This window comes from Pagrus major, chromosome 6 (assembly GCF_040436345.1).
Source record: "Pagrus major chromosome 6, Pma_NU_1.0".
NCBI classification, from domain to species: domain Eukaryota; kingdom Metazoa; phylum Chordata; class Actinopteri; order Spariformes; family Sparidae; genus Pagrus; species Pagrus major.
Genome location: NC_133220.1, coordinates 14,410,745 through 14,425,136, shown reverse-complemented (window position 1 = coordinate 14,425,136; position 14,392 = coordinate 14,410,745). Strand labels below are relative to the sequence as shown.

General features: G+C 39.3%; 2 protein-coding genes across 3 annotated transcripts in view; one reads left to right on the top strand and one right to left on the bottom strand.

Moving 5' to 3' along the window:
• The window catches only part of LOC140998477 (mitogen-activated protein kinase kinase kinase 12-like), a 30,520-nt gene extending 29,700 nt beyond the window's left edge, over nucleotides 1-820 (top strand). The window contains exon 14 of the mRNA XM_073468781.1: nucleotides 45-820. Within this exon, the coding sequence (XP_073324882.1) occupies nucleotides 45-131 (87 nt within the window). The 3' untranslated portion in view covers nucleotides 132-820. The remainder of the gene's footprint in view (nucleotides 1-44) is intronic.
• Nucleotides 821-2,223: 1,403 nt separating this feature from the next.
• LOC140998024 (poly(rC)-binding protein 2) lies at nucleotides 2,224-13,588 on the bottom strand. Of its 2 annotated transcripts, none has more exons than XM_073468142.1 (13): nucleotides 13,281-13,588; nucleotides 11,921-12,042; nucleotides 10,952-10,975; nucleotides 10,833-10,865; nucleotides 10,587-10,703; nucleotides 10,359-10,490; nucleotides 10,059-10,187; nucleotides 9,704-9,778; nucleotides 8,879-8,920; nucleotides 7,697-7,769; nucleotides 7,144-7,196; nucleotides 6,567-6,736; nucleotides 2,224-3,495 (listed from the first exon to the last, which is right to left on the bottom strand). In XM_073468142.1, the coding sequence occupies exons 2-13, from the start codon at nucleotides 11,987-11,989 to the stop codon at nucleotides 3,459-3,461; spliced, it is 954 nt and encodes a 317-aa protein (XP_073324243.1). In that variant the 5' UTR covers nucleotides 11,990-12,042; nucleotides 13,281-13,588; the 3' UTR covers nucleotides 2,224-3,458. The 2 variants fall into 2 exon arrangements, with proteins under 2 accessions (XP_073324243.1, XP_073324242.1); XM_073468141.1 differs by having other exon boundaries at nucleotides 7,697-7,796; nucleotides 13,281-13,432.
• Nucleotides 13,589-14,392: the final 804 nt, after the last annotated feature.

Genomic DNA, 14,392 nt, shown 5'->3' with positions numbered 1-14,392 from the left:
TTGTTGTTCCAACTCAAATGATTCATGTTTTTCTCCCAAACCAGGGCCTGTACGATGACTCGGACTGTGACAGTGCAGAGCTGGACCACTCAGGCAGTGCAGAACCCAGCCAACCTCCAAGCAACTGGTGAAAATCTGACATCTCAGCCCACTTAAACACCCGCAGATCCGGCCGGTGAATGCCTCTCTTACTCTTACAGGAAGGGAGTCATGATCAGGGACATTGAAGAGAGGCAGGAAACAAAGGCCTGTGTCTTTCACCACAAGCAGAAACACAAAACAAGTCCTCGGTGAGTGTTCTCAAAAAAAATCTTGGAAAAAAACCCCATCAAATCCCATTTCCTTTTAAGGTAAATGCATCACAGTGAGGCGAGTTGACGGCGCAGCAAACCTCCTCTGGTCCCCCCCAACAACTGGCCCAAGATCAGCTTTGCAAGAACAAATGACACCTCAGTGACAGACGCCTCAGTCAAAGAGGCCGTCTACTTGACTGTCTATTAATATCATCTTCCAGGTCAATTTGTATTTTTCCTCTCCGTTATGAAAATGTGTCATTTATATGTTATTTGACATCATGTCATATGAGAACATAATTATAAAATCCTATCAGGGCTTCTATTATACTTTAATGTTTCTGTTGACAGCATTAGTGGGACAGCCGCTGATGTTGCTGCTTGCACTTAATTTATGAAATGTACTGATTTCCTAGTGATCACTGTGTCATATTGAATTTCCTCTAAAAAACATTATGCACTAATTTATTTTGTTAATTTACAGTGAATTCATTGATATTCCTGAAAAACAATGATTACATGTTTAATTTGAGTTGTTTACATTTTTATTTATATTTATGTCATGGGTTATGTTTCCATTTTATACTCCTGTGTTTTAATATCAATGTAAATATGTGATGTTGTAAAATGAACAAATTTTTTAAAATGTGAGATTGTATAATTTAAAGGTGCTGATGTTTCTAATTAGTTTGGCGCTACTCTATTTGAACCTCAAAAAGCTTATGGTAGTAGAATGTACTGTAGCTGCTGTTCATGTCTGAGCATCAAAACACAGATAAAAGAGGAACATGTGAACAAAGTAAAAGCAATATGTCTGCTCCGGTACAGTATGTCCTGTCATTCAGGGCAGACAGGCTTTTTTTTATTAGCATTGCAGTGTTGACTGTATTAAAACAAAAAAAAAAGTTTGAAAATGTATTTCTGAGCAACTGGGGGTGTATATAGCATCAGAAAAGCATGCAAGTACAGATAGCCTATTGGTCACTTTTTGTGACCCAGATCAAAATGAGACATCAGATCCATCCATAGAGATTAAAAAAAATACAACAAAAGCAAGACTTACGATTTCTTGCAGACTCAAGTTTTAACGTCTAAAGGCATGTGGATGACCGGACACAAAACACCTAAGTAGATCCCAGAAAAAACACAAAACACGATTGCATTCAAGGTTTTCTGCTCTCACTTGGTTCTAATTTTACCAAGTGTGTGGCCTAACCATGTTTGCAGCACAGAAGAGAGAAGATAGTTGGAGTTAAGATCATTTTGGGAAACAAATTAACAGTTTTCCCCTCCCACTCATAATATCAGTGTACACCTAAAAATGAGTCCTATGACATCATGATTTGTCCCCCCATTTAGCAGATTCACTTGTGCAGATCACTGACCACCTGAAATTTGTCCAACAGAGGGTCATTTTTCATTAATGCATAAGGGCTTCTCCATAATAGACAGTATGATACATGAAACTCTGGTGTTAATGTACATGTCCCTTGAAAAGCCATCTTTTGTGCATGTGGTTCAATCTGACTGCACATCAGCACATTACATCCTGTTCCGTTAAAGGTCCCACTCAATAAGCTATAAATGGCAGCTTCTTTTTTTAAAATCTGTTTAGTTTAAATTTGTAGAAGATTTTAAACTGATTGTGTCCCCCCCCCCCCAAGATTTAAAGCTAGAAATCCTCCTGCAGGATGAATTGTTGCCAAAAAGCAAACCTACTGCCCTCTAGTGTCTCGATTGTGGAGGTACTCCTGTTTCCCTCGATGCCGACTTAAACAACCCTGTATGAACTGAAACGTTTGCTTTTTATACAGCATTATTGTAACTGTACAATAAATATATTTAAGAAACGATTTAAAATAAAATCAAACTTGTAAAATCTCAAATTGTGTGTGCGATGTACTTTAAGACAAAAGATTCTCAAGACAAGTTGTGGTTTGAGCATTTCACATCTTTATTTCTTTAATTTTTTTTAAACAATGTTGTGGCACCCAGGTCTACAGTCTCAAAAACGTGCACAAAAGTTTTTTTTTTTCTTTCCTGCAAATAAAAAATAAAATAAATTCTGACTTGAGCAAAGCAAAGAGCAGGAAATTAGTGTTAACTCACAACCCTTTCTTTGTCTAGTTCCAGAGCTTCAACGAGTTCAGTTCTCAGCCTCATCACATTTCATAGACAGATCAGTGTCCAGGAGTTAATCCCCCTTTGGTAGTTAAAAAAAAATATTTCCTCCATTTAAAACAAATATTCCAACATTTTTTTTTTAGTATATATCAGTCTTTACAAAAAAAGCGAGGAGAACCCTCTGCTTCCGACCCCTAGAGCCAAACCCAAACCCCCAAAACCTCCCATCCCAGCAAAATATCAACACATGATCTTAGGACCAGGAGAGGGGAGAAAACAGGAATGACACGTAGAGGGGCGAAAAGTGACATGCGTAATCATACACATTTTAAATTATCAGGATAAATTCAGTTGAGTGTAAGAACATTTGTCATCATAACCAAATATAATCGGTGACAGTGCATGTACAGCTACGTATTCTCAGTGACACGAGTGTAATTCATGTTACAAGCACTTCAATTGAAAAGGTGACAAGGGGGGAGGATGCTGTGTATATTTAAAGCAAGTGAGCGTGGACATAAAATGGACAGACCGACTTGTGGAACTGGGTGAGGAAAAGGAGGGGGCGTGTATATAAACACAGAATAAAACAGTCACTCTATTCTTATTTTTGATATTTTTTATTTTTCCTTTTTTGTCTTTTCCTTTTTAAAGAAAAAAACTGACTGTACAGAACTAAATCTATATGCCTATTCAGAGTTTTTCCAACTCTACTCCTCTGTGATGGGAAAGAAAGAAAAAAAAAAGGGAAGAGAGCGAGGAATTCATAATAAAAAAAGGGTCTAATAGCAACTCATTAAAACCTCCAACTCGAGTCAAAAAGGGAATTAAAAACCTAATTGTTTGCTTCTTTTGACTAAAACCAAAAAAAAAGAAGAAAATAAATAATGAACTCAGCGGATCAAATCAGAGGCGGATGACATGATTTCAAATGAGGAAGAGGCAGTATAATATATAAACTCTTAAGTTGGATAGTTGCATTGACTGCTTTATGGTAGCCGATGATATAAAAGTGAGATTTAGTGCAGATGCAGTGTCTTATCAGTTGGCTGCCAGTCCTGTGGCCTCAGAGGAAAGCCTGGAGAAACAGACAGAGAGACACCCGGAGACCAGGGAGGGAGAGAGAATAAGGCATGCAATCAGACAGACAAGATAAATGTCATTTTATCTACATTACATCATCATCATAATAAAACGCTAGATAAGGAGATCAGCTGGATTTATTAAACAGGATAAGTATAATCTAATATATATATTTAAAAAAGTCCAGTCTGCTGCTACTCTTCTCATTTATAACTATTCTCAACAAACAGCTGCTTCAGAGTCAGATCTCAAACGGATGTGACAAAAGAAATAGTTCAACATCTTAGGAAACCTTCTTATTTGCATGCCTGCCGACAGGTAGAGGAGAAGATCGATAGCAGCCGGTTAGCTTGTCATAAAAAATGGAAACGGATGGAAACAGCTAGCCTGGCTCCGTCCAAAGGGTAACGAAGTCCAACTACCAGCACCTCTAAAGCTCACTGATAATTACGGACGAGCAATACAGCATCATCTGTAACCGTAATTGGAATGGGTGGTCCTAAACCGGAAATGGGATGAGGCAGAAGTTTTTAAATTTAAACCTGAAATTGATATGGGTTGATCAGAAAATGCTATATTTATTATTTATTAGAAACTATTTACACAGAATAAAATTGAGTTTCAAATCAATGTTTTTGATCACAAGAGTAAGAACTATTTACAGAAGTTTTTACCTCCAAGTGTCTGTTTGAAATGAATAAAATAGATATATAAAAACTGAGTTTTTTTTAGCTTTTTATATCTAAAATATTATACAATATATGTTAAAACATAATTTTTTTAATGTAGGCAGTAGATGTTCATTTCCCCTCTGTCTGGGCCCCATAGTAGCAAGGAGGCCCTAGGCATGTGCCTGTGCTCAGATCTAGCCTGGCCTCCACTGAGAAGGTTATGTTTCTACCCGTGTCAGTTGATTGGACGGTTTGTTGGTTTGTGACCATGATTACACAAAAACTACTGAGCAGATTTCCACAAAACTTGGATGGATGATGGGTCTTGGCCCAGAAAAGACCCCAATAACTTCTGGTGTGAAAGGGATGGAGCGCAAAATTTTTTTAACAGAAAAGGCATTTTTCAATATTTTTGTTATTTTCTCACAGAATAAGCTATGGATCTTGATGGAAAGAAAATAAAATAAAATCAGGCGTATTTAGGTGGCTGGTTTCAGATGCACTCATAAAAAAAATACTTTATCTGTAATGAATACTCATTTAAGCTGAGTACAACCCTACTGATTAAGATATTGTATCTCATTAGTTCAATTCATGCAAAAAACTTGCCACTGTCAGGTTGCCAGGCAACCAGCAGAAACTCCAGGAAGTCTGTTCTCACAGCCATTTCCAAATCATCTCCTCTAACTCATCAAGAAATCAAATAAATCCTCAAAATGTCGAACTATTCCTTTAAAATGACGCTAAACTCGTTTTTTTATTTGTCTTATCAACAAAAAAAGTCCTAATAATTGGTGGTTTGGTGCCTTTTATACCTGAGGGCAGATTTACTTAGAATGGAAATTACAATTGCTTCTTACATAAGCCAAAAAACATAATTATCATGATACGTATACTCTACATTATAACTGCGAACAGTAGTCACTTAAAATTTACTACAAGAAAAACAATCCCCATAAATACAATGTGACATCTTAAAGAGAGCCGCTACCTGAGCAGAGCTTACACGAAGAGAGAAATGCTTTAGTGAAATAATTCACTGTCCATGCTAAGTTCAAGTCATTTAAAAATATAATGCACTCAACATGTCATTTCTTTAAGATACAGGCCAAATCAAGCTACAGATACCCATTTTATAAATATGGCAGCAGCCATCTGTCTGGCTTGTTTGTGTGCATTCGTTTTCTGTAGTAAGCGTGGCGTGGCACAGCCAGATACAAAAGCAAGTGCAGGTACAGACAACAAAGGGCATTGTCAGTACTTCAGCAGTAGATGACTTATGTTTCCTTCGTTAGTAAGGGGAGAGCCTTCGTCTTTTAGACTTGGAGCTCAGCTCTGGGGCGATTTTGGGCTCAGTGGGGATTGGGTGTGCGGGGTTACTGGCCCCGCTGACAACATGGAGGGCCAGGAGAGGGAGGGGCTTGAGACTGAGGAGACTTGACACACAGGCAGGAGAGCTGGGAAGAAGGGAATCAGTGGAGGAGGAAGAGGAGGAGGAAGAGGAAGGAGGAGGCGGCCCTGGAGCCAACAAGGACAGAGGGATGGAGGCTGAGGGGGGCACCACACAGGAGGAAGAGGAGGAGGAGGAGGAAGAGAAGGAGGAGGTAGCAGCAGAGGAGGTGGTGGTGGTAGTAGTAGTAGTAGTAGTGGTAGTAGTAGTAGTAGAGGTGGAGGGAGGGCACGGGCTGGTCTGTTCAGGGTTCAAGGAGGAGGAGGAGGGAGGAGGTTTAGAGGACTCTACACTGTAGAAAGAGAGACAAGGAGAGAGGGACAACACAGTCGGGATGGATCACAGGGCAAGCTGGTGAGCAATGGGTGGGGGTGGAGGGGTTAGGTGTAGGAGGAGGGGTGAAGGAGGTGTAGGGGGGGGATCACTCAGGGATGTGATCAAAACACAAGACAAAAAGCTTCATTAGAAACAAATGGGTCGATCAAAAAAATATATATAAATAAACTAAAGCAGAAAAAAAGAAAATTGCATCTCTGGTGATGAATCGATGAGGAGCAAAGTAAGGGTAGAATAAGGGGAAAACACCAACAAGTGCAGACTGACAGAGAGCTAGCAATACCAAAGTAATGATAAGCAGTAGCCAAAAAATATTAAATCAATTATTTGAGTTTGAGCACAAATCCCAAACTAGAACGATTGATGCAGCAGGTAGACCCGTTATGTATTTTTATATAATGGTAGGAACATAAACTATTTTATTCTTCTAAATTGGAAAAATCTGGGTTTTTTTTACATTTATAGACTAAATCAAACTGAACCGAAGCAACCAATTTGTAAAATGAAGCTACATGTAGCACAGAAACTGCAGTGTTGTGATTTTTAAAACCCTGTGACTGAATGAATCACCTGTTGGGAGCTAAAATAGTATTTAACTGATCATCTCACCTTGCGTTGATGAGGTACTCCGCCAGACTGATGCTGGCAGGTGAGCCTGTGATGGTGACCTGGCGGTCAGTTGATCCATCCACTGGATTTGCAATCTTGATCTGGGCACCTGACATTTGCCTGATCTCATTGATCTTGGCTCCCTGGCGGCCGATGATGCACCCAATAAGCTGTAGTGGAGAAGAGCAGCAGAGTTGAGTAATAGGTACTCTTACTAGACCTCTGAATGATATAATGAGCAGATGCCTCCGGTAAAGTTAGGCCTTGTATACGTGTATACAGATATTTGTTTAAACACATATTTTCAAGTCCACACGATCTTCCTTTTATAAATTACCCTAAAAATTATATCAAATTCTCAAACCAGCATATATCTGTATACCTGTGGGCAAGGCTAAATCATTTTATACACATGTGGTGGTCATACACAACTTTACTTTTTGATGGCTGTCATCCCAATCAAACAGCATAGTCAACACTAAGATTTTCTGCTCTTTTTATTTGAATTGAGGGTGAGAAGACGTGCCTCAACTTTAACTGGTAACAGTGATAAAAATAGACGTTTTGAAGTACTTACATCATTTGGAATGGTCATCTCATGGGAACTGGTTTGAGCTGAAGCATCTATCCCTAATAAACAAAAGAATGATAACCAACAGTGACCAGAATAACCAGAACATGCAAATCAATATACATGCAATATGAACTGTGTGGAAGTTGGATGATAGAACGTCAAATGTCGTTATTAGAAACTCATTCATGAGGTAATAACGTCAATAATCCTCAAAATAGCCCAAAATTCCAATAGCAAGACTTATTTTGAAGATCTAGATATGTATTTGCCATACAGTGAGTCAGTTTAAGTAATATCACAGTAATAAACACACTCAAAATTAACATTAAACTGTTAAGAGAAAGATCCATCGTCTATTTCCACAACTTGGCTGTGTAGCTGTAGTGTTTTTGTGCAGGATTACATTATCATGAATTATATGTCAACAAGTCAAATCAGACTTTTCTTCAAATGTTAGAAGGACGAAAAAAAAGATGATTTTGTGCTTGCGTCTAACAAATTCTGACTTTAGAGGCTGATGAGTCTCAAAGCCAATTGGCCTTGTTGTGCTGCGTACCAGTGAATCCCTGGTTGCTTGGTGCAATGGGAAAGGGGCTCTGCTGCATAGCCAGCTGGTGAAGCTTGGTGAGCTGTGGAGAGATAGCAGCAGAGGAAGACTGTGAGAGTGAGAGAGAAGGCAGGGAGAGAAATGGAGGAAATGGGAAAACACAGGAAGAGGGAAAAACAGAACAAAAACATCACAGTCAGTACAGACATATACACAGAAGAGCCTACCCAAAGAAAACTCACACTCCACTCAATACTGTTCATCCTCTCAAAAAGTTCTACATGGATCACTGGTGTCTGACAATAAGTGTGTTTTTAGACTTGTCTATGTGGGGTACCCCAAAGGCATTCCTCCAATGTGCAGGCTGCATCTCTTGGTAATGATTTCTCGCAGTCTTCAGGGTCAGGGCAAAGTCACAATACACAAGGGAGGAAGCTGTCAATATGCATTTTGAATTAACATCCCCAGTTATCAACAATATAGCTGGAAGGGAAGATTTAAGGAAGTGAAAACTGCCATAAGCAATGACAAACTAATTACATAAAAAAGGTAATCACACTGTTTAAAGGCTTTAGAATAAAAATAAAAAAAATAAACTATAAATGTTACCATATTTTACATGATATCTGACTGGTTGCCAGTTTTCAGTGGCAGGTAAGACTAATAATATATGGTCTATTAAATCCAGTGCTCCTTTAGATGGAACGTCTAAAGCTCATTAAAAAAAGAGAGATAGATTATTTGAGACAAGACACCAGTGAGCAAAGCACAAAGTAGTAATGAAGGGTTGATGAAGAGGGAGGAAAGAGGAAACACATGTTTATCTGGGACAGACTAATGAACAAGGTATGTCCAACAAGACAAAACAAAAGGGAAAGAGTTAGCAGCAGGAACAGATTATTATTCATGGAACAGTGGAGAGTCTGGACAAAACACAAATGTCAGTCTAATTAAAAACTTACTGCCAGTCAACTCAGGAACTAAACAAACACGAAGGTCTAACAGTGCTGCTCTCTCAGTGGTAACAACATCTAATAATGGTAGGTCAACAATAAAGGAATGGGCAAGTTCAGCTACAGTTATAGGCTGTAAAAAAAAAAAAGGGGGTGGGTGGTTGCTCATTTTGGAAGAGGACAGCTGTAATTATGGATGGGAGTGGTGGGGTCAAGTAAAAATGTCTACTGCACTTACATCTGGCTGTGGAATCGCGTGCTGTCCTTGTACGGCATATGCCTGAAACAAACGAAAACAAAGCTTTCATAGGATTCACATCTGATTTTGATTTTGGTCAAGTTACATCTCTCCTAATATATAAGTATCTCCTGAAGACTCAAACACATCAAAGCCTTTTCTGAACCAATCTCATTTAAGAATAAATCAACAGGCATGTGTTGTCCAAAGTCTCCACATTTCTGGAAAAAAGAAATCTTTAGAAACATTATAGTGGAATTAAGGAAAACTGGAAAGTTGTTTTTTTTTTGTTTTGTTTTTTTTAAAAAGGGGCATTTAGTCAGACAAAAGACCTTGTAAGTTTAGGCCAACAAGTACCAGAACGCATTCTGGCTCAGACCAACAATAGCTGGACATAGGCCACCACACCTCTGAAACCTTATGCTTGAAACAATGAAACATTAAGCGAAAAGGCCACATGACAAATTTCTTATAGTCATCAGGGTACTTAAGCTGTTCATACTCCCTTCAAACAATTACAGTAAGCAGCTCTGGTTTCTCAACTTTAATACCCTCTACAGCTAGTCCTGGCTACTATGGTCCTGGCCAATCAAATACCAGTATTAAAACTGGAAGTGTCATTTGAAACGGTTCTTACTTTGAGTTATGTATAAATATATCTATATATTCATCACGCATCAAGACTTCCAAGCATATAATATTCTGCACAATTATGCTTCACATACTGATATAAGCAGAAATGACAGAAGAAAACGTTTTTTTACCATCAAAGCATCATAAATAAAACAGGTGAGATCCTGCATCCCTCTGAAGTGTCATAAGTACCTGTCCACCTGCAAAGATGACGGGGGATCCTGAAGGCTTGGGTCTGTAGGGGATAGTGACCCCTTTTGGAGGAGACTGTACAGGAGACAAAGCAGGTGGATGTGTTATTACATGACAACCCATTAAAGTCATCCATCAAAGTACCTTCAGTGTCATACTTTGTATATTGTTTTATGGTCATTTAAAATATGTGTACAACGCTTTAACTGCAGTCCTGTGTATCGGCTCAAGACATCCCTGGTCCAAACCAAACACACAGCACCAAAAAGCCCAGATATCACACTCCTCACATCATTAATTCACAGCTCAACAGCTGCCACATCATTTGCTTCATTGATTTCATGAGTCCACTTACCTCAAGCATGACCACACAGATCTGCTTCACACACTCGATTATCGACTGGGGAGTTCCAGCGATGGTGATGGCTCGCTCTGTGGAGTTGGGGAGCATGTCTCCTGCCACTTGTACCTGAGCACCTGTTGACTGCAACACACAACCAGAGTAAAGTGAGACACGAATTCAAGACCTGTGTTCCACCAGTGTTTGATGTACTAAATTCCACAGGTAGAAAAGGTGACGTCAGCCAATACTGAAGGGGCTGGAGCTCGGTTTTGCTCCATATGTTTTATATTACATGCTCTTCTCTACACATACCTCCCGAATTTCCTTGATCTTGCAGCCACCTTTCCCGATGAGGGAGCCACACTGGCTGGCGGGCACCACAATGCGTAGGGTCACTGGGGGCTTGCTGGTAGCTGTGCTATTTGTCATTGAGCTGCTTATGTCCTGGAGAAAATACGAAGACAAAGGTTGACCTAGATTGTGTTTGGGATTATTACTGATGACCTGTAAACCCATTAGTCAGTATCAATTATGACCTACCTCTTCCAGCTTTTCAATGATCATGGAGAATGCTTTAAAGATGGCGGTGGTTGGACCTGCCAAAGTAATGATCCTCTCAGGACAATTGCCCTCAGAGATGTTGATGCGAGCCCCGCTCTGCAGACAAAGAGAAGAGCAAGGAATTAAAAGATGAAATTTGAAAGACTTCTCTTCCTCTTAGAAATGATAACTTTACATCCTGTTGTATTTAGCCATAACTAGAGTCAATAAATAAGATGACCTCACCTCTTCTCTCATCTTCTTCACAGATTCACCTTTCTGTGAGCAGACAATCACAAAGTCAGACTTACAATTGCATAAAACAGACAACTTCAAATAATGAGTTAAATTATAAAGCAGCTTACCTTTCCGATAATACTTCCGACTTCCTAAAATAAGAAAAGATGTGTTAGGTTGATTGATCATCTTTTAACACCTTTAATGTTTCACTACTAGAGAGCTTTACCCATCAAACCTATCTAGCTACAGCATACCTTCAGAAATGTGTCAGTAATCATGGTCACTAGGTCTCTGGACCGAAATAAACACTACCATAGGCAGTTCTTGTTTTTGTCTCATCCCACACAGACTGAAGATGGTGCTGTTCACCACAGTGAGATCTATTCAAGCACACAGTGTCTGTAGGCTGCCCGTTTCTAGCTGGTGCTGGGGCCTGTTTTAGGATGCTAAGAGCTAGCAGAATTTTGGAGGATCGTTTTTTTTGGATGTGTAACAGTTTTGTATATCTGCAGTATCAGCTGACGTGACAGTGTCACATTTTCAGCAGCCACTTTCTGCTGCATGGCATCTCAGCATTTGAAACCACAATAACAACAGGCCACTGTGGGACCAAACATGCAACAAGTGTGTGGCTATGCTGCTGTAGTGAAAGCTAGATGTATTAATGACAAACAGCAAATGCAATATCATGCCTCATGGTTTTATATTTTACCAAGTGATAGAGGTGTTGAAATGGCTTAGTAATATCATTTGAACAGCGATCATTCAAAGATGAATGCAGGGAAGAGAGACGCCTCCACAATTTTGAAGGTAGAAAGGATACCAGTGCTTATTAAGGGTATAACCAAATAGCAGCACGGCAGCAGCAAAGAGGAACATATCAATATTTTAGCAAAGCGAGTCCAACTTTCCAGTCCAGTGTCACATATACTTCGCTTTGAGGTACAGGATCACATCACCGAGTCGATAGCCTTACTCAGAGATATCACATCAAAGTCCCTGCCCTTTATACATCCCTGGGGATCCTTTATTCCATAAATATTATGTCATAGTCTATTAGTGTGCCGTCACAAGCAGCTGATGGGTGACCTCACCTTGCCATGCATGAGCAGCCTAATGGTAAGGGTGACATTGAGCCCTCCTTCAATCACACCGGAGTCCATAACTGCAACCTAGTCGTTCGTACAGAACTGGGGTCTTTGGTCACTGAGATGATCTAAAAAGGACAAACAGACAAATCAGACAATAAATTAAATGCCAAGGTTGACAAGTGACAAGACTGAATTGCAATTTAATAGTACACTTCTTGTAATTTACATGCTAGCATTGGCTAATATGCAATTTGATCTGACCTAATTAGATTTCACATTTCTTGAAAATGGCAGACTCTACCCATTTCCATTCCTTACTACACTTTTGCTGCATACAGATATCCCCAGTTTGCTGAGCGATTATCTTAATAATTGTATATCAAACTAAAATATTCAGTTAAATCACACAGCCATTGGCTGATAGCGTTGAATGATAAATAAACATGCAAGTATAAAATGTTTATACTTAGTTATTCTTTAGACAAATTACACCTTCAGGCATAAAAATGAACCTATTCAGAGGAGTATGGTACATCTGTATGATAGCTTATGCTAACCTTGATGCTTCTTAAAACTAATGCGTACCACGATCAGTCATACAAACAGCTTTCAGTCTACTTTCACTGTGCTACTAACTCACATGCTTATAGTCGTGTGTTGTGTTTTATTTCCAATGCTGCTCCGACCCAAGTTATCCGACTTTAAACAAGTAAATTAACACTGAAACCGTCGCAATGCTAACTGAAAAACATATGATTGTATGCTAACAGCGACTTCATCATTAGCTTTGAATCAAGTTTATCAACAAATGTGCAGATAATTACTCCCTCGTGACTACAGTTAGACCTATATTACGTAAAATACATCCACAAGTATGTTCAGTATGAAAAGCAGGTATTTAACTCCTTACTTCGCGTGTGTTGTTTGGTTTAAAGTAAGTCCATTTAACTATTAACGCTTGTTGTAAGTCTGTTAGCAACTTAGCATGTTGGTCGCTCACCGTGCTTGGAATGAATGAAGCATGCGTGCGCTACTTAGCAAAGCTAACCAGTTAGCTTGATTGGTGAACGTTATTAATAGCTGACCAAATATCTGCAACCTTCGTTACATGGTAGTTGGGTCCTCTTTTGATCAAGTACGGGCACCAAAAAGCAGACAGCTGTTTTAACGCAACATTAAAATCAAACTTCCCCGTGGCTAGCTCAGCTAGCCTAATGTTTCTGTACAGAGACTGCGTGCTCATCATCACGCGGCCTGTTAGCATGCTACACAGGCAGCGGCTAGCTGCTGGGCGCGATTTCTTTCCGCTACTTCTGATCACAACAAAAATACAAAAAACACCAAACATCAAATTAAAACTCACCTGATTCGTATGCTGGTAAGTGACCGGGGGGAGGGTTGGGGTTGTAAGGGTAGAAGGGGAGAGGTTCGGGAGGGTAGAAACCCGGGGGAGAGTTTAGAAAGGACTCGGGGAGAGGGAAGAGTGATGTGAGATCGAGCTCCACTCCTTTACACAAAGACAACAAAATCATCACCTCTGAACTTTCCCCTTTCACCCAACCCAAACCCAAACCCCCACATCCCGAGCTGACCCGGGGACGACACAAATTCACGCCTACTAAAAGAAAAGAAGTTGTGGCAGCACGTTTGTGGGACTTCATGCAGCGATATGGCATCTTAAATAAAATGATTTAATTCACAGATAAGACTTTTAGCGTGCAACAGTAACATCAGTGCTCTGCTTTACAACACCACAGTAGGAGGCGGATGTTGGAGATCACTGATGGCCCGTGTGTTTTACATATATTTACACATTTATATTCAAATAGGAATGTTTTGCAAGTGTTTGTAATATGTTCATGTTAACAAACTTCAATAATACACTATTTATATGACCACTAGTGGGCTTAGATTGTACTACAACTTCAATAATTACCAAAGGGACGACACAAGTCTACTTAAACATCATTTATTGAGCAGGATTTAGGCCCTTTATACATAATTACAGTTGGTGTGGATGCAAAACAATGTAGTTTTGTACAGTCATGCAGTCGTGTGAAAGTCCTGCATTCAAAACCTTCATAAAACGTACAGGTGTAATCTGCTGAAGGTGTTTTAAGTATCAAAAGTAAAGTTATGCAGTCAAATGCTTAAATAAAGACATTAAATATCTGTAACATTCTCCACCATTTTGATTTCACAAAGAACACACAAAAAAAATCAATTTACATATTTATTTTTGCAAAATCAATGTAACATCTTCTCCAACATTTAAAGTAAAGTTGCACATTAATAAAGTTGTTTGCACACCTCTTCAAGTGATTTTAATGTTTGTACACTACATAACATACGCCACAAACCCAAATACATTCATACACAACGACAGCTTACGCACGTGTTTCTCGTATACACAGAGCAAATGCAAGATATAATAAAATCAAACATTTTCAAAGAAATCCTGTAAAAAAAAATGTC

Coding starts and splice junctions, on each gene's coding strand:
- LOC140998024 (XM_073468141.1), bottom strand. CDS start 11,989: ATGGACTCCGGTGTGATTGAAGGAGGGCTCAATGTCACCCTTACCATT. Junction 9,779..10,058: donor TCTGTGTGGTCATGCTTGAG/GTAAGTGGACTC, acceptor TCTCCTGTACAG/TCTCCTCCAAAAGGGGTCAC. Junction 7,197..7,696: donor AAGCAACCAGGGATTCACTG/GTACGCAGCACA, acceptor TTTGTTTATTAG/GGATAGATGCTTCAGCTCAA.